General features: G+C 34.6%; 3 protein-coding genes and 1 long non-coding RNA gene across 6 annotated transcripts; 2 read left to right on the forward strand and 2 right to left on the reverse strand.

Moving 5' to 3' along the window:
- Positions 1-215: 215 nt before the first annotated feature.
- LOC149741846 (uncharacterized) lies at positions 216-3,859 on the forward strand. Of its 3 annotated transcripts, XM_089893621.1 has the most exons (6): positions 218-1,645; positions 1,954-2,054; positions 2,111-2,206; positions 2,274-2,444; positions 2,883-3,017; positions 3,169-3,859. In XM_089893621.1, the coding sequence occupies exons 2-6, from the start codon at positions 2,034-2,036 to the stop codon at positions 3,673-3,675; spliced, it is 930 nt and encodes a 309-aa protein (XP_089749747.1). In that variant the 5' UTR covers positions 218-1,645; positions 1,954-2,033; the 3' UTR covers positions 3,676-3,859. The 3 variants fall into 3 exon arrangements, with proteins under 3 accessions (XP_089749745.1, XP_089749747.1, XP_089749746.1); XM_089893619.1 differs by lacking the exon at positions 1,954-2,054 and having other exon boundaries at positions 216-1,645; XM_089893620.1 differs by lacking the exon at positions 218-1,645 and having other exon boundaries at positions 1,669-2,054.
- Positions 3,860-4,765: 906 nt separating this feature from the next.
- Positions 4,766-12,075, reverse strand: LOC149741847 (kelch-like protein 40). Its single transcript, XM_089893605.1, has 10 exons — positions 11,561-12,075; positions 11,196-11,394; positions 10,903-11,127; positions 10,336-10,482; positions 9,735-10,260; positions 9,226-9,381; positions 8,860-9,026; positions 8,595-8,780; positions 7,998-8,122; positions 4,766-5,166 (listed from the first exon to the last, which is right to left on the reverse strand). Exons 1-10 carry the CDS (start codon positions 11,734-11,736, stop codon positions 4,983-4,985), a joined length of 2,091 nt encoding a protein of 696 aa, XP_089749731.1. The 5' UTR covers positions 11,737-12,075; the 3' UTR covers positions 4,766-4,982.
- A 993-nt stretch (positions 12,076-13,068) lies between these two features.
- On the reverse strand, positions 13,069-22,367 carry LOC149741848 (carbohydrate sulfotransferase 1-like). The gene is made up of 8 exons (XM_089893611.1): positions 21,712-22,367; positions 17,304-17,846; positions 17,089-17,223; positions 16,313-16,577; positions 15,854-15,971; positions 15,454-15,534; positions 14,524-14,705; positions 13,069-14,310 (listed from the first exon to the last, which is right to left on the reverse strand). Exons 1-8 carry the CDS (start codon positions 21,803-21,805, stop codon positions 14,004-14,006), a joined length of 1,725 nt encoding a protein of 574 aa, XP_089749737.1. The 5' UTR covers positions 21,806-22,367; the 3' UTR covers positions 13,069-14,003.
- Positions 18,017-20,098, forward strand: LOC149741849 (uncharacterized). Its single transcript, XR_016386981.1, has 4 exons — positions 18,017-18,661; positions 18,717-18,891; positions 19,001-19,077; positions 19,281-20,098. It is a non-coding gene; the product is annotated as an uncharacterized LOC149741849 (long non-coding RNA).
- Positions 22,368-24,245: the final 1,878 nt, after the last annotated feature.

The raw sequence follows: 24,245 nt of genomic DNA on the forward strand, positions 1-24,245 counted from the left end.
TGTTTTCCCCTTACCACGTGAATTACTGAAATGAAACTAAACCGCAGATATCCGCCGTATATCGTTATCGAATTAAAGCGTATGCATTGATTTTCAACGATACAGTGTGACCAATGGAACATTTTTTTAGAATAGCATGTGTTAAATTTCAAACCCAACTATAGGTATATACTTGACTCTTTAAATAATCTTCATGTCTGAGTTTATACCTAATACAAATATTACGTCACTTACACCATGAGAATCCAACATGTGGTAAAATTAACACAAAGCGTTTGATATCTTGCCATTGAAGCTCACTGTTGTTTAAAAGTAAACACGGTAATTACATTTTACATCAGAATATACAGTTTCAGGGATTGTTTTCAAAGTAGGAGCGAAAACTTATATATAAATATATCTATGAATCAGTAATAATTGATTTTCCGTGGCATATAGCATAGAACAAAAGTACTCTGCATTTCGTCCTTCGATTGGCAAAACAGTTGTGCATAGTAAGAGTCGGTCATGCTGAGGTTATAGATATACACTTCATTGGAATTTATATTCGACCTGGCTAATTTTGTATACTGGAATGGAAAATTTCCAGGTCAATATAAATAACTTTGCGTGTTGTCATTTAGAGTGGCAATTGTTCGGACGGTTATAGAAACAATGGCGGGGGTTGCTGTTGTGTGTTTTTATTCAGAGCATCGGGTCACACATATTGTTGCGGTGTTATTTATATAGTATATGACGATGCGCTTTCTTAAAAACAGCCCTTCAGTTTAAAGATAGAATAAAAAACAGTGCATGTTAAATTACCAAACTGATATTTCAGTAAGAAATTTATCATTTATTGCAAGCGTCTTAGTTTCAATGAAATATACAATATTTTAAACTTTGTAAAATGTAACACAGCAGTTCGTTTTTTTTTGTTTTGTTTTTTTAAATGAACTAATGGTTGTACAGATGTTTATAACAATGTCGATGTTGTTAATGATAAACTTTATTCAATCGTCACGAAACACAGCAGCACCAAAAAATTAGGTTTATTCGCCTAATACGTGTGTACCAATAAATAGAGTGAATGTCAGCACATATCAACTCTACGCAGGTTAAATAACAATGCTATGTAAAGCAAGGTGGTCGGCAGCAAATATTGACGCCCTTCGTTCATAAATCGATTTCTATAAGCTGTACGACAGTATCAGTTAGATGTCCTTGAAAGATATGTTATATATTTTATTAAGCTAACTGAACATAAACATATTGAAACTACTATTGGGTCATCAAATGGATCGTTGAAACAACCAACGGATCAACTACAAGGCAATCAGATAATTTTTAACATAGTTAAATCAAAGTATTAAAAAACTTTGTTAAAAGGTGTACTTGAAGCGTAAAATAGTTTCAAGCGCTTATGTTTTTCAGTGAGCTAAAATGAAATATAAACTAAACAAATAAAAAAGGCAGACTCGGTTTGCTGGAGGAAAGGGAGAGAACGCACATTGCTTAAAATAAATGGTTCGTGCAGGTAGTTACATAAACCATTTTGATCGTACAGGAACGAAGGCATTGATTTACAACTATAATCGTAGAATTAGAAAAACTCTAAAAAATGAGAAAAAAGTCGTTTAAATGTAAAAAAACTACCTTCATAAGGGTAAGTTGAAAGGTGAATTAACTTCTTCATTTACAAAGGTGCCAAAATCTCTGATATTAATTGATTTAACTATGCTTATGAGAAATAAAACCACCAACTGAGTCAGTTTATGCAGACCCAAGTTATCGAATTGGTCATTAACGGAAATCTGTTTATTGATTAGACAGAAGTTGTGTTCGGGGAGATTAGGTTTACTAATGGGGTCGTTTTACTTTTGTGTAGTAAGTTATTGTAACTCTTTCTACAAGTCCCACAAGTAGAATTGGTTTTTCATCGATTTAAATACGCTTAATGCACCTTGTTCACAGTAAGCCGAATAAAAGCTAATGGACACTCATTTTGTTTGTGACGTTGAAGCTGCGCATAATTGACTTTAAGTATACTTAGGATGGGTAATTTATATGAGAAGGTATACAGTATAGAGAAACTTAATGTGATGCGAATACTTAAAAAACTGTTGCATAGGTTATGGAAGATCACCTCCCTGCCGATCTCGTCACAGAGTATAAAGATGCATTTCGAATGCTGGACCGGGGAAATCATGGTGCTATATCAATCAGGGTAAGCTTGTACAGATTTCAGATAAACTTTTGCATAAGTTAGAATACTGATGATTATTGTTTTGTAGGATATCGCCACAGTTCTACTTTCGATCAATATCCAACTATCCGAAGAAGAACTTCGCACTGCAGTGAAACACGCCACCGATGATAATGATGTTATCGCCTATGACGTCAACATCAGTAAACCTTGCATTATTTTCTCGGATTTTCTTGCAGTAATGGCTACTGTTGTCACGGTAAGTAGAGATCACAATCTTCAAGTACTTATAGCTAATACCCAACATGTAATCTACAACCAACAAAAATTCTATTTTGTCATGTATTTACAATAATACAAAATTTGAACAAATAATAAATGTACGTTGTAGATGTATAATTTAACCACTTGGTAGAATTGTTTATAACTCGTTATCTCAGCTGTATACCAAAAACTACAGATTTGGAAAATCATTGTGTATCTGTCAAACAGTAGTTATAAAAGAGCCATCTCTGACAGTGAAACTGTAGCCACATATGTCGATCTATATAATAAATAAACATTCGAATGGTTTTAATCACTGACTTACATGTTAAGAATGTACAATTTTGCTTATTAATTGTATTTCGTTCATTCACTCCGTAAAGTTATTAACCTTGGCCAAGTTTGAGTCGTCTATTGAAACATTGTATTGCAGGATTGTGTATCAGACGAGGAGGTTAAACTAATTTTCAATCAGTTCGACAAAGATGGTGATGGCTTCATTTCACCGAATGAGCTTCGCGAACTGTTATCGCAGTTGGGTGATAACGTCACAGATCAGGATTTAGAAGTGAGTTAACTAAAACTTGGTATTGGGGTATTAGACCAAGTGTGGCCTAAATCGTAGGTCCCGGTACCTAACCCAAACAAAGTTTTAGATATACAAAATATAGATATATAGTATTATTTCGTTTGTCAAAATGTGAATCTTCTATTATCAGGACATGATGCTCGTTGCTGACCAAGATGGCGACGGAAGAGTGAGCTTGACTGAATTTATTCAAGTTATGACGTCACAAACTCCGTTCGCTGCTAAAGCTGAATGCTGTTCCTTAAAACTAGATCGACACGAATGCATGAAACATCGTGCCGAACAAAGTCAGGGATTTTCCGTCAATCAACTACCTGAGTCTCCAAATGAAAATACTGTTGACGATGCGTTTGAAGCAAGTCCAAGGCGAAAATCTTCGTTCGAAAAAAGACGGAAAAGCTTTTTAGAGTGGTGGCGTGGTAAACAAATGGCGAAATCTCTTTCTAAACCACCTAAATTGTTTGTGGAAAATGACGAAGATAATTGCAGGCAAAGTTGCTCGAGCACGGAAGATATTGAACTAGGGGAAGCTCCACAAAGGCAGCGAAGATCAAGTAGCATTGGGAGAACATTGCAAATCGGTCGAAACGCCTTCAGGGCGACCATGAAAAAAAATATGAAGACGAAGCAAAGTTAATTTTAAAAAAATAACAGTGGAGAGACGGTGATAGAATAAGTGACAAAGTTTTACCATGGTGATATTCTCCGATACTCTAATCACTGTTAGATAAATACCGCCTTTGTTTTTATACTTTTTCTTAGGTGCTATCAGCATGTCATGCTTATATATCGCTCTTAGAAATAAATTTACTTTAAGTTTTTGTGCCGTTGAACATGTGTCATTCGTTTTTAACCTCTTCCAAATGTTGGTTGGTCTGTTATCGTTACCAAACATAAATAATGAACAAAACGTTAAACAAATATTTTTTCATTCTTTTCAAGAAACCTTCTAAAGGTCGCGTATGTCTGTTTTATGCTGCTTACGCTTATAACGTGACATCATCGCACGTACATTGTTTGCATTCGTCACGCTATGAGGTATATGTAGTAGAGTGGGGGAGATGGGACACCATTTCTTTCGCCTTTGATAGTAAACAAAGAATTATAAATTCTTATGCTCACGACTCCCATTGACCATTGCTAATTGTTTAAAACACGATTAGAATATTTGGACAATATGTGCTAAAGGTGTCCCATTTTATACCTCACAGGATTATACGTATATGTCACAGAAAGAATCATTGTGACGGCATCGATTAATATTGGTAAATTTACGATGTATATAGAAATATATTTCAAAAAAAAAACAGCTGGACCGGATATAATTACTTAAGACGTCAAACCAACCAATTTAACCAAGCCTCCAACGTATATACGACAGCTGTACATACGTGCGATATCTCGCGACTAACTGCATAATTCGATTAACTCCAATTCTTCTATCGCACCGTTTTAGTTTTTAGTACAAATATAAAATAGACATTTGCTTATACAAGCACTTCCTATACCGAAACCACTTAAAATTATTTATCTAGTATTCTAACCGGTTCCTATTCGTAATTAACCTTGTGTTGAAAGAATACCGGGTTTCGTACCGTTCTAGAAATTAACTGACTTTTACCTAATTTACATTTAAATTAATTAATAATTTAAAAGTTTAAAATAGGAGCTCATACATTGCTGCAGCTGGTGGTAAACCTGACTCATCAATCATGGAAATCTAATGACTGGTTGATGACGCACATGGCTGCAGCACATTTAATTAGTTTCTGACAAACAATAAAATTAATAATACACACCACTGCGTTTGCGAGTAGGTTTCATGACACCGGCCCAACAAGGGATCAATGGTATTAATAAATAATCCAAGTAATGTATTTATTTCAAAACAGGGCGATTTACAGAAATATACAACTTATACATGTCAAATAGAGACCAATATTTTTATTTACCTATACGCGTCGTATCGACCTTAAGGGGTGCGCATGCAAACAAACCATCTTGTAGTCCACGGATAAACGACACTATTGTTTTCCAGTTCTCGGATGACCCCTTTGGAAATTGATTTGTCTCATCATACTGCGTTACGTCAAACTTAGGTCGTGACAAGAATCGCCCATCTTCATTTCTAAAAAAGCACAGTTCTATAATGAATGGACATAAAGCTTAAAACATATAGATAGGGTGGGGTAGATGAAACACTTTATCAGACGAGACTTTTTTTAATTTGCTTTTTACGGACCCCGTTTAATGCTAATCATAAAAATTATGTAACATAAATATTCTACGATATTATCACGACTTTATAAAACGCGCACCAGGGCCGATTACTGTTCATTTTAACAAAATATGCAAAATAGAAACAGTATATTTTAAACAGGTAAAAAGTGCGAAATAGTAAGGTCCTAATTTTGAATGCTCGCTATAATCATACTAAAACCGATGAAATTGTATAGTTTGCAAGTGTGAGAGATTAAACTAGTTTCATATAGCCTCATTAAAAAAATTGAATATTTCGTAAAGTTTGATTTTGTCTTATAAAACTAGTTTGAGTTTTGTGAAAAATACGAGAGGTGAATTCGCTCATGTGTTTCAAAACTTCGCGCGTAAACTATACAGTTGTTTTGTTTGTGCACAACTAATTTGTACGGCCTATGGGTACGGCCACGCTGTTAGTTAGTAGTTAGTATAGAAAGTTAGTATAGAAAGTGATTTCTATGGACTTTGGGTCGGACCAAAGTTAGTATAGACCAAGTTAGGAAACGGATTGTAAAACAACGAGTCTTGTTATCCATTGTCTCGTGTCTATGACGTCATAGTCGCCACCATTACGGAGCCCACGGCATAGCATTTTATCATTGCTGGGTGCTGTTTTTCGTTTAAATATTGCGATTTTTAAAAAACCAAGCACTTCTGCGCGTAAAAATGGTTTTCTACTAATGTTATATCTTATCACAATAATAAACCTCACAAAAATAATCAACTTTTATTGAACACTCAATCGATTAAAGAGTAAAAAAACAGAAAATATCAGGTTTACTAACCAAAAACATAAAAGAACATGTTTAAAATATAAAAATACAAACAAAAATAACATTACCATAAATACAAACGCATAACATTACCATAAACTGGTGTATAGCTGCAGTTTTGCATGTAAATTGTCGTGATTTTACTTTTTGGCTCTCAAACTTAACACGTAGGCTATACCCGGCAACGAAACTTAAGGGATCTGTGTAAAATTTGCCTAATATCGAAGTGACATTGAGGAAAACAATACTAAGTTACTATTTTTGGTCCTCTGCTTGAATTAGTAAGCTACCTTTTTTGCGTTACGGGTCTTTATAAAATCGGAAAACGCGAACACCTTATCTGCTAGTACTTAAGCAGTTTGGAGCTGCATGTCCACTCATGTTGGATTATAAATGTAGTAAAGAATGGCTCTGTAGATTCGTAGGTATGATCATATACTTTTATGTAAACTAAGCTGATTGATGCTAGTCTTAATCGCCAACGTAAAGTATCCTGTTAAACCACACTGTACGCCGAAAACCAGTCAAAATATTAATTTACTTCAGATTAATTCCTAGATTTAATATTATATAACAAGATTTATATTAGTAATTATATTTTAAATGTTAAAACAACCGCTATACGTGTTTTCTAGCTTTGTATCGCTTAAAAGAACTAAATAAACACATGCCGACCATGCATTTGTATAGGTGATTCACGCTCTGTGGGCTCCGTAATGGCGGACACGAGCGCCGTTTCCTAACTTGGTCTATACTAACTTTGGGTCGGACCAAGTACAGATTCTATTAAAAAGCATTTTTTATAATATCAAATCTAAGAGTTTATGTGGATTCAATTAGTATTTTGACTGGTTTTCGGCGTGCGTACAGGATGATTTAACATGCTGCTTTACGATTAATACTATAGCATCAGCAATCAGCTTAGTTCATAATTTATACAAAAGTATATGCTCATGCCTTCAAATCTGCAGAACTATAGTGGCTTATTAACCGAGGAAGGGACCAAAGATACATTTTTTTTTATTGGGATACGGTATAATGGAAGCAGAAAGCCAATTTTACATAAGTGCTTTACATAATTTACATAAGTGCTTGGTTCTAGAAAATTTGCAATATTTAGACGATTTCGCATTTCTGTAAAAGAGAGAGATGTTACACTCTCTCTCTTGCGCAGGTCGTTCCCGGTTACTATTATAGTCAATGAAATCCACGGCGTTTTATTTTTCACCTAATTTAAATTCAGTTTTTTCACCTAATTTAAATTCGTAGAAAAAAATAAGTATTTTTAAATATATATAATAAATACATTTAACAAACCGTTTGTTTGAAGGTTTTTAATTAAATTTATCAAATAATTAAATTCCCTAAACAAGCGCTAAACTGCAAGTGTTAACCTACCAAATAACTAAACTGGCCTAATAAACTGGAATAGTTGGTGTAGTTTTTAAAATAAACAGCTAAAACCTCCTAAAACTACTATGCGCCTATCTTTTACAATGGAGACCAAGCGAAATGGGGACAGAGTTGGCGGTCACGTGAATAAAAAAAGAATATATCACGGTTGTGGGCAGTTGCGCGTTCTACTCTTTTTATTTCTGTTCTTGTGATTCGTAATGGCGGGCGGTGGCGACTATGACGTCATACACGCTGGGACAGTGGAGTTTTGAAACGAATGAGCGATTTTACCAGATGTAAAGCTAATTTAAGTCGTAACGTAAAAATAATTCAAGTGGTAACGTAATATACATCTTCGTGTGTTTTAGTATGTGTGCTTAAACTGTTGGTATGATAGTTCAGGGAATCTTATAAAAAACGTCAGAACTTTTTACTTTGGAAATGTTGAGCATTATGTGCGTTTTTACCCCATCCTAATGTACCGATTATTTAAAGAACCAAAATATTTATATTATTTATTTGTATACAACACCTTTCAGTGGTGTGACCACCAACAACGCATATTTTTCCACCGACAATTGTTACTGTTTGAGCACATCTCCCACTGGGAAACTCCCCAAACATATTCCAGCCTTCGTCACAAGATGGAGCGTAACACTGTAAAATAAATCACTGAAGATATAGATAAATATGAAACACTTGGCGTATTATGGAGTATAAATGTTATAACCTTGACTACTATCAAACAACATCTAGCATCTTAGCCTCTAACCTATATATAGGATACGAGTTCAATTGTCGCTGCTACCACTAAAGGCGTACATGTGTCCTGAGGAAAGACGCTTAAAAATACCTGCAAGTGTCACTAACAGGTTCACTATTTCCTCAACCATTAAAAAAATGCTTGCGGTTAAATAAATGGTAACAGTTAATTGGGCACGAGGTGTCTGGAACAAAACACCCGTGTTATGACGACTGTCGTTTCCGCCACGAGAGGATAAAGCAAGTTAAATTGAATTATTCTTTCATTCATTTACATATCACAGTTTTAATCGTAATCATAACAAGAATTCGGTGTAATTTATATGATTACATATAGGTAACTAATAGTGTTGTATTGACGCAATACCTCTATTGATTTTAACAATCCAACATCTCCAACACCACCGACAATATATATAGTCTCGGTTTGTTTGCCACCATGTTCCGAAATTAAAGTAGTGCAACCAGCAAGAAAACGTGGAACAATCAAAGATGGGGCGCGACACCAAGCGTTCGATCCATTAACGAGAAAGTAAACATCCGTAGAAAGTTTCTGTAAAATGGAGTATAATTGAATATCTGATACTTTATGTTACCCTTCGTCGTGTTTCATGTGCAGTTTTCTTGCCTACTTTTTCAGTAGTTTTTCCACCGAATATATAAATCCGGTCGACTAACGATGCGCATCCATGTCCATAAAGTTGCAACGGCATGGGCGTAAAATCTGTCCACGCATCGTCATCATAATTGTATTTACTAACTGTTGATACTCCGCATCCGATGGAGAGTTGTTTTCCTCCTATATTGATACCCATTATATTATACTGCGGAAGTAAATGTATGTTCACTTAATGTTTTTCGCTGTTATAAATAACAATTAAAGCTGAAATATTTGTAACACATTCAAGTAAAATTTTAAACGCAAAAACTAGACAGTTCACAAAAAACAGTTTACCGTGTCAAGTGCTGATATACATCGAGATAATATTAGTCTTTACCTGTTACAAATAGGCTTCCTGCAAGTTCTGCAATACCCATCATACACCGAGGTGACTTGTAGGATGCACGTTGCGACCACTGAAGCCGCTTTAAGTCAAAAACAAACATCTTGCACCTAAGTGCTGAAGAACTCCCCTCTTTGTCAATTTCAAGACCTGAAAACATTTTCGTCATTTAGAAAGTAAAAAGCTACAACATGAGAGTGAATAAATGAAACTTACTTATCCTCGGGTGGCGAGAAAACCCTAGTCGTTATAAAACGGGTGTTCATACATCTCGTGCCAGGTTATAATTACGAGTTACCATGTATGCTACTTTGTAGGTATTTTTTTTTTTTAATTTTTTATGTATGGCTAATAATTTGGACAACCCATTAGTGATCACCGGATTGGAGCAACTGCCTTAAAAGTATCTTTTGATGCACAAGGACAGCACATACGACCGGACTATGCATTATAATGAGTGGTATTGGTTCGACTGCAATCTGGTTACAACAAAACGAACTTACCACCAAGTAGGTAAACAGTTCCATTCCGTGTGGCAAATATTTCTGCATTTTTCATGACGGGCATTAAACGATCGCTTCGACTTTTAAGACCTGCTGCGTCGCTTGAGCTTGAATCTCCGTGATAATACTTGTTTTTGATGGGGTCGAAAAGGAAAGTATTTTTTCCATTAGAAAATAATAAAACTGTCTCAGTCTTCATTCCTGACCTCAGACGAGTAGTTAACGGTATGCGGACTTCACTTGTGCAATTTCTTGGTCGAATTTTGTAGAATGGGCATTCAAGAAAGCGTAGTTCATCATCACTTAAAACTTGTTCAGTGTTTTTCACAGAAGTTTTGGGCTCAGCTGTTGCGGTTGTTACGATAGAATCAGTTGTAGATTCCGTTAACGAATTCGATTTTACGTCTTCTTTTGTTGTACTTAATTTTTTTTTCTCGTTTTGATCCCACATAGTTTTTATGGATTTGTACATTGCCGTTGCATGTACTTGTTCTTTAAGTTGGGGTTCATTCATTAACGCATCTTCCTGAATACATTAACCATAGTGCAAATAGTAACTACGAATATGTTGTGAAATAAAATTAAAATAATTTAAACCAACCTTCACAATGCATTCATTCATATAATCGTGACAAAGAAGAGGCATTCGAATGTACGATAATATTTCACTAATCATAAAACTACGATTTTGGACATCATGTGACAACCATCTCAAAGCTGCTTCGTAAACAGTTTCTTCTTTTTCAACCTGTATATATTTAAATTCGTTAAACCAGAGGTTTACCTACAGCAAACAGAATAGAGAGTGTTAAATAGATATGACAAAAAAATAACTGGGTGATATGATATAACAACCTGCACCACGCGGTGATCGTGGATCATGCTTTATGATAGGAAATCAAAATTTGTATATGGATAGAGTATAGGTTCTCAAAAAAGTTTATTTTTTATAAGAAGTCAAAACTTTTAAATTCAAATGTTCCTTTTATGTTCCTAATATCGATTATCATGCGGAAACAATACGTCTTTTTCTATATGGCCATTAACACGTTCAACAAGAGGTATGTTAGCCTACTTTATGGATTCAGCACATTTGGCGCGCAATTTTGTTGCATCTCCATTAAAATAATCATCATTCTTAACAAATAAAGTAATAAAACCGTCTTACTAGTAAGTCATCTGAGGATATAATATCAACCAAACTCTCTTTATCCAACTCGACGAAATCTTTGGTTTTAACAAAATCACAAAATCTCGAAGCAATGAATCTGAAGCTTTCGATTTGAAGTTCTATGCTTCCCAACGACTTTGCAAAGCAATATACATCAATGCAGTTGTATATTGATAGCCTGCTTATTATGTAACGTTTACACTTCCCATGTAAACCTAGTACCTGTTAATTGTAACGAATATATAAATAAAACATTAAACTACGCATCAATGTTGATGTGATAAAATTACCTGAAGCATACTGCAACACGTAAATATACTTTGCACATTATCATCATTTATAACGATCTTCGAGGTGTATAAATAGTCGACAATTGCATTAATCGATGAGAATTCCACGTTTTGTAACTCCACCTCATCAAGGTTCTGCTCCATCATGTTGTTTGAAAACATAGCTCGAAAGTAAGGTGAGCTAGCAGCAAGCACAACCCTTAACATTTCAAAAAATACAAGAAAAGAGTTCAAATTTAATTTCCAAGAAATTCGAAAGTGATCTTATAATGTTTATAATCATAAAGCAAAAATGTTGAAATTTATTGTTTTATATGTGAAGAATTAACGTTCAGGTTTTAAACAAATGTTTATTATTGCTGTACCTGTGACAAGGCTTAAGCTTTTTACCCTCCGCAATCAGAGTGACATCGACCAGATGTCCGGCGTCTCTAAGGTCTTTTGCTCCCCACATAAGCAACCATTCCTGATTTATATCATCGATATGTAGTTCAGACTGATGGCACTTACACATTGACCCAAGTGCTGGTGCTAATGTCATTGCAACTTTAATTTTATATAATTACTGGTCAACGAAAATCTGAAAATAACCTTTAACTGAACTTTTAATACCAGCCTATAGATTTATGATTGTTTTGACTTAATGCGAGATATAATCATGTGTTCTGCTGCCACTGCTTTAAAGCACAGGATATGAACAGGCGCTCACGAGCGGCTTCTCAGCATAAGTGAATATTTATAGACCATCATTGGTTGGGAAGCATATCCAATGGGAATAGTATTCATCTCGTGCGCACTAGAACAAATCTAAGTTGAGTGAGACTGCACATGAAATAAACTATTACTTCAGCTATATATAAACCTCATTTTTCTGTTCAGGTCTAGTATTTACATCGGGTAACATATTCTTAATAATGATCTTAAAGTGGAGTTTCTTCCATTTGTTTAAACAAGGACTAACAGCTGTGAAACACACACTTTAAAGCAGCTGCGAATGGTGTAAAATTTAAGCGATCTCGCCTTTAAACATTTTGCTGCCACTGTTGGGCCAAAGTATTTTCTTTAAAAAGAGCCCTCGGTATCATGATATATAGTATGGTGGGGTAAAACCGGACTTTTATTTAAAATATATAAACGGTCCATTGGTCCATCACAGTGGACGGGAGTAATCAACTGCTCCATTAAATTTCACTTTTGAACGAATACAACATTTTTTCAATGGCTGAATAAGCATAATGTTAAGATGTTCATTTTGAATGTCCGTTGAAACCTATTTTAAAATGATAATATTTGTAGTTTTCAATTTTAAATTACCAACCCAGTATCGTAGTTAAATAAAGTAGGATAAAATATCCCGCACCGTTTTTTTCTCATGAATTATAGTATTAGTTTTGTGGGGAAAACTGGGATATTTTTTGGCGCCATGGTATAGTGGTTATAGCGCGCCTGCCTGTAACCAGAGGTAATGAGTTCAAGGCTCGACGCTGCTACCATTGTGGGCGAATGTGTCCTTAGGCAAGACACTTAACAGCAATTGCTCCATACCAGTTGTTATTAATGGGTTGTTCAAATTGTTATCTAAACATAAAAATTCGTCCACGCAAGGATAAAGTAAGTTACATTCATTCACTCATATTTTACATAAAAAAATATTAGCAGAGGCCAATAAGTTTTAAATTAGGAATAAAATCTGCCAAAAAACCTAAACTAATATACTAGCGGTATTAATATAATATAAAACATTTTTCGTCACTTAATAGTTGTGTAGGTTTTTATTGCCAAGCGTTGAGAAGGGTTAGTTTTTAATTGAATCATTTTTATCTCGGGGGTTACTCAAATATAGTAGGGTGGGGGAAGATGGGACACTTTGTCAGACAAGACTTTTTTAATTTTCTTTTTACGGACCCGCATTTAATGATAATCATGAAAATAAGGTTACAGAATTATTCGACAGTATTATCACGACTATATAAAACGCCCGTCAAAGCTGATTACTGTTTTTAAATATTAATCCAGAGGTTAAAAAATAAATGCATGAATTATAAATTGCGACATGCGGAAAAAATCTTGGCAATAAACACGAACGAGGAATCATGTAGTAGGGTAGGGGAAGATGGGACACCTTTAGCACATAATATCCAAATATCCTTATAGTGGTTTAAACAGTTAACAACGGTGTTAGAGTTGTAAGGATATGATTTTATAACTGTTTGAATGTTCTTAAAATGGAATAAAAGGTGTCCCATCTTCTCCCATCCTATGTGACCACTTGTCTTATGCGGACAAACAGCTAGTCGATTAGAACTGATCGTGATGTCCTTTTTTCCATAGTTGTCAGCGAGTAAAGCAACAATAGGCGAAATTTTTTCCACTTTTCCAAGCGTTATTTTTTGCCAAACCAAATAGTGTTTTGATACAACATAAGTAAGATTTCTTAAGTATATAATTTAATTTAAAATCGCGTGGTCTAAACTTAACTTAAGACATTTAAAATAACAATAAAGAGTTTAATAAAATGCGTCATAATTATTGATTAAAATTCACTTATAAATACTTTAAGTAAAAAAACTTCAAAAAATCGAGAATTAATATACATTAGCTAAATTTTTACTATACCTACAGACTAAATGAGTACGTAGACATTGTCATGAATCAGTAAGTTTAACAACAATAACGTATATATACTGTTCAATGTGATAGTGTGCAAGTACGTCAACAAAACAAACTAACGATGAGGCGAATAGAAGTAAGAGAGATAAATAAATACATTAAATTGAAGATACATATTTTAAAAGGGTATCTATCTCGTTATCTCACCAATTTTACATTTAAGTTTGTCAGTTCGGCCTCATTTACCACTGTCTTGTATCCGGTCTTGTTCATAACTTGCCAACAATCTTTTTGTATAGATAATACTTGTTCAATCGTTAGAAAATTTCTCCATGCTTCCATGGTGTAGGCCGAATCTCTTGAAGTCGAATATGGGTCACGCTTTGATTTGCTTGCTCGAGTATTTGCATTAATCCATCGTTCAACACTCGGTAAAAACTTTAAACCAGTAAAGTTGTAGATTTGTTTGGTAGTTCTGATAGGCTCAAGTGACAAATCTTCATACCTAAAAACAAATCTTATTGAGATGAAAAAGAAAACGCGGACAGAAATGACATTAAAGTTAAGCACAGGATCGTAAAAAATAACTGTTAAGTGCAAAGACTCCTATTGCGATAACATTCGGGGAGCATAAAACGTGTGCAAGAGCATAATTAAGTATGTGTAAATTCAGAATTATATGACATATTGCATGTACTAAAATAACCTAGGTCCTTACTTCACTTTCATATAACGACCACGCAGCCACTTCGTCCCTAAGGTATTACTATCTCCTGCTGCAATGTTGCTAAGTAATCGATCACATGTCTGGTTGAGTTCATATGACACTTTGTTCCAATCCTTGTTTATTTTAAGTCTTGAAGAAGCTATTCCACGTGGGTCACGTACGAGATGGATGATCTGTGTAAATATAGTGGTTTAATTTCAGTAATCTGAGTTCCGATGCAACATCACGAATGTCATGCCAAGCATAAGTTTTAAATATGCCACACTTTTTATGACGTTTATTTATAGTAAACTTCTAACAAGCTTACAGGGTTAAAATGGTTTAACAATGTAATTGCTAACACGGCTTACAGTAGTGTAGCCTATACATTTAAAAAAATCATCGGAGCTTAAAGAGACATACCAACGAAAAAATAAAATTTGTGCATTGATAGATAGGCTTAAATGCGATTTAAAACTATCATCAAGTTTTAAAATACAAAACAGCTTTTAAAAAAATGACAAAACCGCAAATTCTACCGCTTAAGTAAAAAAATTGGCCGTGGCGCAATGCATGGGATTTTCCATTAGAAAAATAATCACTCACATTTGATCGTCGGGAAATCCCATGCATTGTCGAAACAGCTGAGTTTTTTTTTTACTCCAGCGGAGTTTTATCACCCATTTTTTTACAAGCCGTGTCGTTTTGGCAAACTTTGATGGTTATATACAGTTGGATAAGGAGAGATAACACATTTAAGCATCTACAGCGGTTTATTCCAAAGTCGAACCATTTACCTTTACCGAGCGAAATGATGAAATTGCACTATCATCTCTTTTAATGGACTTTTGAAGCACACGATTTATAAATATCATATTATTTTAGAAATAAAAGTTTTTCAAAACAATCTCTTAACAGTGAAGCTCATATCATATCACCTACCTTAAAGTTCAAAGCAGGATCTTCTAACAAAGGTTTCAACGCTCTGATGTCACATAGCCGAATAACTTTAATAGCGGACATCTGCAAATATGCACCATAAGAAACTCATATAGTAGGTTGGGGGAAGATGGGACACCTTTTCATTCTATATTCTCGCCCAATTTGGTAGTAAACAAAGAAAATGCAAAAAATTATAAAGGCGTATCTTCACGACTCCACTATAGATGTTGTTAATTGTTTAAAAGACGATCAGGATATTTGGATATCATGTGCTAAAGGTGTCCCATCTTCCCCCACCCTACTATACATCAATATTAATAAATAAACGTAACAAAAAAACATTTGTTGAACACAGGAAACTGATTGGAAATAATAGTTTGTCTAAAGTCAACGGACATACCTTTTTAGCTCGACAGACATTCATTACTCGAGGAAGGTGCAAAGGCCCGCAGCCATAACAACGATCAGGTCGACCGAACGGACACAAGTGTCGCGTGCACAGTTCTTTAGTTTTCTTTCTGTAATTAGAGCAAAAAGATTATTAAAAAATAAAAACAACCATTAAACATTTATTGTAAATAAAGTACTGGCTTAAAAATGCAAATGTATCAACATGCTTAACATTTCATAACTATAAGTATAGGGTGGGGGAAGATGGGACACCTTTTTATTCTTTTTTCTCGTCCCATTTGGTAGTAAACGAGGAACATTCAAAGAATTATAAAACCGTACCTTTACAACTTCTATTAACCGTTGTTAATTGTTTAAAACATGATAAAACATGAGAATATTTAAGTATATTACGTGCTAAAGGTGTCCCACCTTTTCCCACCCTACTATACATAATTAAAATATTGACCTAAAGCAAAAGTCGTCAATGAGGCATTCCATGTCAACGGTAGATTTGCGAAATCGTGACGTCACTTTTGAAAGAGTATCGGTGGCATGAGGAATATCACATTTAAGCAGCCTTTTAAGTAAAGCGACTTTTACAGAGGTCTGATACCCGCATCCACCGGTGAACGGATACAGCGGTTCAAATTGATAAAACACGTCAGGATGTTGGTTAAACAACTGTCCGAGAAAAGTGGATCCCGATCGGTAATTGGTGAGCAATATAACACCTGTAACAGATTTGCAGATTATTTACGGCAAACACGGTCAATTTAAATTGCCAACATACTGTATGAATATAAGAGTAGAGTGGTGGAAGATGGGACACTTTTTTATTCTGTTTTCCCGTCCCATTTGGTAGTAAAACAAAAAAAAAACATTTAAAGAATTATAAAACTGTATTCTCACGACTCACATAGACCGTTGTTAGTTGTTTGAAACACCTCAGTATATTTGGATATTATGTGCTAAAGGTGTCCAATCTCTCCCCACCGCACTATAGTAGAGTGGAGAAAGACGAGACAGTTAAGCAAATATTGCCCAATATTTCTAAAATCCAAATTTATATGACGTTTTTTTGGGTGGTACCACAAATTAGTCTCATCATAAGTTTATTAACAAAAAATCAAAGAAATATAAAATACAGTAGGAGTTATTAAGCGATTCGCACATCCGGTGTAATTTTACAAATTCAAAAACACACAACACTATTGCGCTTACTCGCATATAAGTATCAGTTACCTTCCGTTTGCTCTGGCAGCAGGTTAACTTTTTCAGAGTAATATTTTGATCGGGTGACACTTTGCTTTATCCGGCTATAATATTTCGTGACATTTCTAATCAACAAAGTTCTCGACATGGAATCTTGTGCATCGTCTAAAACAAACAATTGAAAAATGACTGACAAGCCAACTCGCTATGTTGTGAATAATTGTTTTTCGAATACGATAACTCACCGACATGTTGTGTTTCAACTGTGGAGTTTAAACTCACTGACTCCGTTGTTTGAAGAGGAAGGGTAACATTTTGGTGATGCGATTCGTATGCTCGATTATGTTTATGGATTTGTGCTTTTGGTTCGGTTGCTAGGTCAAACCGTGACGCGGGATTATCGTAATCACGCTGGGTTTCTTGATACAACTTAGAAAGCTTCTTACTGACAGCAAACCCTTGTTTCCGAATAACATCATTCCTGGTTATTTTCAGAACTGGGTCTTCAACGTTAACATCGAGGTGCTTTTCCCGATAGGAGGGATGTTTCGGAAAATTAGAATTTACGGTTCTTTTAAAGGCAATTGTTTGAGTAGTACCATGATAAAACACGTGAAAGACCGAAAGCATAAAGCTAAAACAGCACAGCGAAACGATAAATGTCAAACATACTGATCTTGTTGTCATTACTTTGATCACCAAACCGACATTGGATTGTCGAGTATTGACAAATATCAAACCGCTGCCACACCGTTTTTGTTGGGTAAACATTTTTACAAAAGTGAAATCTGGTAAAAAAGAAAAATGTAGTATAGTGATAAATTCAATTTAATAACATTTTATGGTATAAAAATCTCTGCAACTAAATTTTAAGCAAGCGGACAAGCGCTTACACAGTATCTATGTAAAATTGTTTGACAAAACCTAAATTTAACTGACAACGTATAGTAAATTTCTTTGGGTACTAGCATAGTATACTGAAGTGATAGTACGCTAACGAGACCACGTGACCACTTTTCACGCATGAGTGCACAGTTGCACTTCGCCCGACAGTTCAGCCAGACAGTGCAGTATAACAGTGCAAGGCAGAGTCCGTATATAAGCATTTTTATATGTTTATATACGGAAAAGGATCGCGAAAATTGTTGTATAATGTACAGTGACACATTTTTAATAGTTTAGCGAATTTGACTGATCGTTTGCGTAAAGAAATTACATTTGTAGCCAGATTGGAAATAATCATCATAGAGTAGCATATATACAATGGCCTCTGCTTAAACGAAAGTTTTCTGGACGACCTATTTGCTGATTCACTAACCACAGGTAGCACCAGATATAAGAACTTTACAAGTAAAAATCTCAGAACTTATGCATTGAGTTCTGATCTGGCAGATATTCAACCCACTGTAATTATTGAAGATTTAGGAAACAATTCTAATGCAATTCACTGCGTTGTAGCAGATGGATTAAACATCAATAGAGTATTTTTTAAACTTGTAAGTTCAACTGGGGGCATGGATTACGATTCTGTTCTGGTTGCCCCAAATCCCTTTTCAGAAGAACGGCCTATATTTCTTTGTTCGATCCACCACACTTGCTTAAGGTAAACTACTTTTTTTCTTATTTCTAATTTTTAATATTCAAATATTTTTTTGCAGACTGTCAGAAATTCTCTCTGTTCATCGGGTTTTACTGGTACTCGGTTGATGAATTATAAAGGCATGGATATTTTATGGCAACATTGACCAGCTATACGAACAAGAACAATCAACCATGTTGTTATTTCGAACCTGTTTAACAAAGGCACATATTCATCTAAATCCTTTCTCCAAGGTAGATATTTAATAACGTGCAATTTCCATTTGTGTGACTAATGGTGTTTTAAACTTGCACCTTCTATATTGTACTTGGAGTTTTAAAAACAAGTTTATTATCTTTTAAGATGAATCTTAAGCTGGCGAAAGATATCTTCAGTTTACAGGTGGCAAAAAACTTGGGATTCTGTCCAGGGAGCTGAAGGTACAGCAATGTTTGTGGCTCATGTTACTGAGTAAGTTACAGTAAATTTACAAATTTCCTGTAACTTACTCAGTTTACAAATTTTACAGTAATTTTCCCAAATTCTTAAAATAAACATCAATTATGAATGTAAAACAAAAGGTATATCAAAGTACCCTTTTTCTGTCAAATATTTTTATATTAATTAGAATGTTTTTATTTAGCGCGAAATGGGCAGACGAATGCAAGACCCAGATATACATCAGTTTGGATATTCTGTTGCACACTATACCCAAAGAAAAGTTATCAAAAAAATTAAAGATGGGAACACCACATTCGGAACCAAAAATATGTGGACCACTGTATGTGATGCTCCGATGCCCAGAAGAAAAAAGTTGTAACTTTTTTTCTTTTACCGTTTTTTTTATTCTATAATCCTAATATTGATCTCAAGGAAGGGCCTCTGTCCTGCTTTATCAAAAAAAACCTTGAGAAATGATGTATTGGGTAGGATAGCAGGGCAGATCGACACAGTCGAGGCAAAAGGCTATTTAAATTTATGGATAACTTTTTGCTTCTTAAACTGTATACACATGATAAGCATAAGCTGAATAATAAATAAAACATTTATACAGCACTAACTGATCGCACCCAGAGCAAAACTCTTTTTTAAAGGTCGGTATTATAATAAAATTTTCGAAATACAGTTCAAACAAGAATAATAAAAGGGCAGGAAAAGAACAAAGAAAAAATAAAGCAATGTGTTAAAATAAAATATAAGCGTTCATATATTTACAAATGTGTGCCAGGAAAACGACAGTCGTTATAACACAGGTGTTCTGTTTCATACACCTCGTGACCATTCTCGATAATTGTGTTATTTATAATTTTATATGCTCCTGTTTAGTTAAAAATACTACATTAACTGTTGTCCTCTTCATCCCTATCACCATGTATATCCAGCAAATGATCGATAAATATTTTCATAAATGTTGTTTCCCATATTTTATGAAACACTGCATTAAAATCAATTTCTCTTGGATTTTTGTGTGTTTTCTTCACAGCAAGAACGTAGATTTGCTGGAGCACATACAGGTAGTCTGCATATGGGCATTTCAGCAGTCCAGGCACTTTCTCCATCATGTCAATAATTGCATTAGAATTGTTTCCGAAATCTTCAATAATTACAGTGGGTTGAATATCTGCCAGATCAGAACTCAATGCATAAGTTCTGAGATTTTTACTTGTAAAGTTCTTATATCTGGTGCTACCTGTGGTTAGTGAATCAGCAAATAGGTCGTCCAGAAAACTTTCGTTTAAGCAGAGGCCATTGTATATATGCTACTCTATGATGATTATTTCCAATCTGGCTACAAATGTAATTTCTTTACGCAAACGATCAGTCAAATTCGCTAAACTATTAAAAATGTGTCACTGTACATTATACAACAATTTTCGCGATCCTTTTCCGTATATAAACATATAAAAATGCTTATATACGGACTCTGCCTTGCACTGTTATACTGCACTGTCTGGCTGAACTGTCGGGCGAAGTGCAACTGTGCACTCATGCGTGAAAAGTGGTCACGTGGTCTCGTTAGCGTACTATCACTTCAGTATACTATGGTACTAGCCTATAATTTTATAGGGACGAGCTGAAATGTCTTAAGTTAACTGAAACATGTCAAATTGTAAGAACTTGAATTTAACCGATAAAGAATGACAGAAATAAAATGTGGAAGCGACTTTCAAAGAATATTTAGTGCGAGACGAATCGTTTAATGAATGGAGGTATGGTTACGCTTGGAAACATTCCTATAAAGATTGTATACACTATAGAACTCGCTATACCAACCGATGATGTACTAAGGGTAAGTTGGGCCTCGGGATAAAACAGGACTTTTCCAAACTTCCTTTACGTTTACTCATTGGGTAATAAACTACAAAAATGTTACATTAATAATCGACAGTATCGATTTTTGGAATATCCTATCTTTGCCCAAGTCCCTCCTTACCTACCATGCAATAAAGCAAGATGTAATATTACTCAAGACATTTAAGTCATGGTACGTGAGAATTTATGTGCACAGCTACTAAAGAATAAAAAATATCTTTTTAAGGGACATGTATGCAACATAAAGTCACGACGTTCGAATAAATTAATCGATGTAAGCGTTCTAAGCGGCCTGAGTCGAAGCAGCACAACTTTTGTTGCTGATTACAAAATGAAACCAGCGACTAAGGTGATAAATCATGCGTACTATGATATGACTCGATATCTGTTCTGCTAATGCGTCATGTATAGAACATAGGAATAGTATATGCGACACGGCTGGCTTAGCTAAATTATTTTTTTCGGTAAGTTGCACCCACATGGAATGGTTTATAATATAACTGCATCACAGACGCTTAGTTTTCGGTTATTAAGTTAAAACAAAATTAATTAAAAAATACCATGGAGAAATTTTGCTTTGATCAGGTTTAAAATTTGTACACTGTAACAGGGTATATACGACTGCAATAGAAAACACCGAATGTTTGTGGGATTTATGAACGGTCGATGTGGAAATATACAGTGTTGCCTTGATATTGATACGTTTTCTGTTTTCGGTAATCAAAATATACTTAGTTTATATTAGGATCAATAAACATTACCTAGCTGAGCAAGGAAACCCTTGACACGTAAACATATATCGGAAACACTGAAACGGAAGTATTTTAAGGCAAATTGCTGTCGCAACTGTTTCATTCATCTTGCCGTAAGTTTAATCGGCTTACTAATTCCTGCATGAACGTTAATCTGCCGAACGCAGCTATTGTGGAGTGTGGACCGAACTAGTTTTCACCAAATACGCTTATAAGAGAGGACCATTAAACAATATCGTTCTACTACTCAATAATCTTTAACGACTGGATAAGAATGTATCGAAGGTGGCTATATTCATTACAGAAAAGTTTCCAGAAAACAGTATGTAAACGCAGAACAATATTCTTATATATACTACAGCATATTACAAAACTACCGCCTGTATAAGTATTCGCAATACTGTACTTTGATGCAACCGCTAAGCTAAATTACTTTTATAACTATCTTATGCAAGATGTCTCTGTACAACCCATTCTGATTTTATTCTACCGTACTTCTTCTTCGTAGTTAGCTCGCAAATGGTACGTTGACCGCTGGTACATATCGTAATAATACCCGCTGTGACGCACACGAGTAATCGCAAGGTGTTTGCTTAGTCGTCAATTCAAGGAGGTCTGTGAGCACAAGGGGTAGTAATGTAAACTGGGTCGTTGAATTGGAATGTGATATTACACAGCAATTGACTCAATAAAAGACATAAACTTGATTACTGCTAATACTGTAAGGGTTTAGCTGTGCCTGTGGCATGCTTTGGTCTCTCATTGTCTCGTAAAAGTTGCCAAACGCCTAAACAGATTGGGCAAATTGTAAAAAAAACGTACGTTTCACTCACAGTAGCTGCACGCCCAAGGTACACATAAAATAAATGCCTTATTCGCCCTCTGAACAAATGTTTAAAATCAGGGAGGCGCGCCAAAAGTATAGGAAATAGGTTTAATGATGGTAAAACCAAACCCCTTGTAATAAATACCGACAGTTCATCAAACTAATAACAGTGTACCCTCATTTTGGAAATAGTTCTTTTAATAACTAATAACGCCAACACAAGGGGGCATACCAACTGATAGAAATGCCCAAGTGTGATTTAAAGTTATCATCAAAGTTTTAAAATACGAAACCGCTTTAGAAAAAAAAAAGATTTCAAACTACATCAAAGTTTCAAAATACGAAACGGCTTAAGAAAAAAAATTATTTCAAACTACAGGTTCGGAATTAGATTCCAAACTGCAGTTAAAAAAATAGATTCCAAACGGCAGGTTCAACCGGAGAAAAATAAATCGTTCGCGCGTTAAGTTTTTAAACTATTAAAATTCATCTTTCATTGTGGATTTGATATAATCCTTTTTCTTTAAAAATGTATAAAAAATTAAAAGATAGACTTTATTCTTTCGTTTGCTACATAGTATGCTGACTCGGTACTTCTCCCGCATTTATAGTTATTTTTCAACATTTTTTTATATATTACAATGTTCATTATGTTTACTGCTGTACTTACAGTATCATTTTCTATAAAACATAGTTGGTCGTTCGTGATGAATATTGAGTTGGAAAATTGCCTTTGGGGAAGACGGGACTCTTAAGCACATATTGCCAAATATTTGATGGGGCATCGTTTTTCGCATAAGCCACTTCCCCATAAACTGTCTCCAAGTACAAATGACTGAATTTCAAATATATTTTCCATATTTATTATCTTGTTATTATATCAGTGTATTATGTTTAAATCACCTCTATGATATAAATCATTGAATTAAAGGAAAAAATAACGTTTGGCAATGAAAACAAATATACAATGTGGGGAAAGATGAGACACCAAATTGAAATATATTTACAACATTAACAGTATTCTGCAACTTGTAGTTAACCTATCGAATTTAACAGGCTGTGCTAGTTTCTTTGCCATGTAATCTTTGTATATATCACTTTAAAACGGTATTTTTTGTTTTATCTCAAATTGAAGCCAAATTGACCCGTGCCTCTTCCCTCTGTTTATATCTCTTTTTTTCCACAAAACTAAAGCTAGTTTTATGAGACAAAATCAAACGAAATATTCAAGGTTGTTTTATAAACTAGTTTAATATTTCACACTCGAAAACTGCACAATTGTAGCGGTTTTACTAGCATTTAGGGGGCATTTAAAGTCAACACCTTACTGTTTCGCATTTTTTCCCTGTTTAAAACATACTCTTTCTATTTTATATTTTTTAGTATTTAAAAACAGTAATTAGCTTTGATGGGCGTTTTATAAAGTAATGATTGTACTGTCGAATATTTCTGTGACAATATTTTCTTGATTCTCATTAAAAAGAATTTCGTAAAAAGAAAATAAAAAATAGTCTTTTTTGACAAAGTGTCCCATCCTCCCCATCCTACTAAACTCGCAAACTACAAAAATCCGGCAGTTTAAAAATATGTAGTACAATGGGGAAAGATGGGACACTTAAGCACATATTGCCAAATATTTTCAAAATTAAAATAGATGACAGTTTTTGGGTAATATCACGAATTAGTACTATTATTCCTTTATTAATTGACACCAATT

The sequence above is a fragment of the Ciona robusta genome, chromosome 1 (genome assembly GCF_009617815.1).
Source record: "Ciona robusta chromosome 1, ASM961781v2".
NCBI classification, from domain to species: Eukaryota; Metazoa; Chordata; class Ascidiacea; order Phlebobranchia; family Cionidae; genus Ciona; species Ciona robusta.

What these genes read in the sequence shown, in the direction of transcription:
- LOC149741848 (XM_089893611.1), bottom strand. Translation starts at nt 21,805, where the DNA reads ATGAAACAGTTGCGACAGCAATTTGCCTTAAAATACTTCCGTTTCAGT. An exon ending in GCTGCCAGAGCAAACGGAAG is followed by an intron (nt 16,578 to 17,088) that starts GTAACTGATACT and finishes AATCTGTTACAG; the next exon opens with GTGTTATATTGCTCACCAAT. An exon ending in ATCCTGCTTTGAACTTTAAG is followed by an intron (nt 14,706 to 15,453) that starts GTAGGTGATATG and finishes ATATTTACACAG; the next exon opens with ATCATCCATCTCGTACGTGA.
- LOC149741847 (XM_089893605.1), bottom strand. Translation starts at nt 11,736, where the DNA reads ATGACATTAGCACCAGCACTTGGGTCAATGTGTAAGTGCCATCAGTCT. An exon ending in GTGGAAAAACTACTGAAAAA is followed by an intron (nt 8,781 to 8,859) that starts GTAGGCAAGAAA and finishes TCCATTTTACAG; the next exon opens with AAACTTTCTACGGATGTTTA. An exon ending in GGTGGTCACACCACTGAAAG is followed by an intron (nt 5,167 to 7,997) that starts GTGTTGTATACA and finishes GTGCTTTTTTAG; the next exon opens with AAATGAAGATGGGCGATTCT.
- LOC149741846 (XM_089893619.1), top strand. Translation starts at nt 1,601, where the DNA reads ATGAGAAAAAAGTCGTTTAAATGTAAAAAAACTACCTTCATAAGG. An exon ending in ATGGTGCTATATCAATCAGG is followed by an intron (nt 2,207 to 2,273) that starts GTAAGCTTGTAC and finishes ATTGTTTTGTAG; the next exon opens with GATATCGCCACAGTTCTACT. An exon ending in TAATGGCTACTGTTGTCACG is followed by an intron (nt 2,445 to 2,882) that starts GTAAGTAGAGAT and finishes ATTGTATTGCAG; the next exon opens with GATTGTGTATCAGACGAGGA.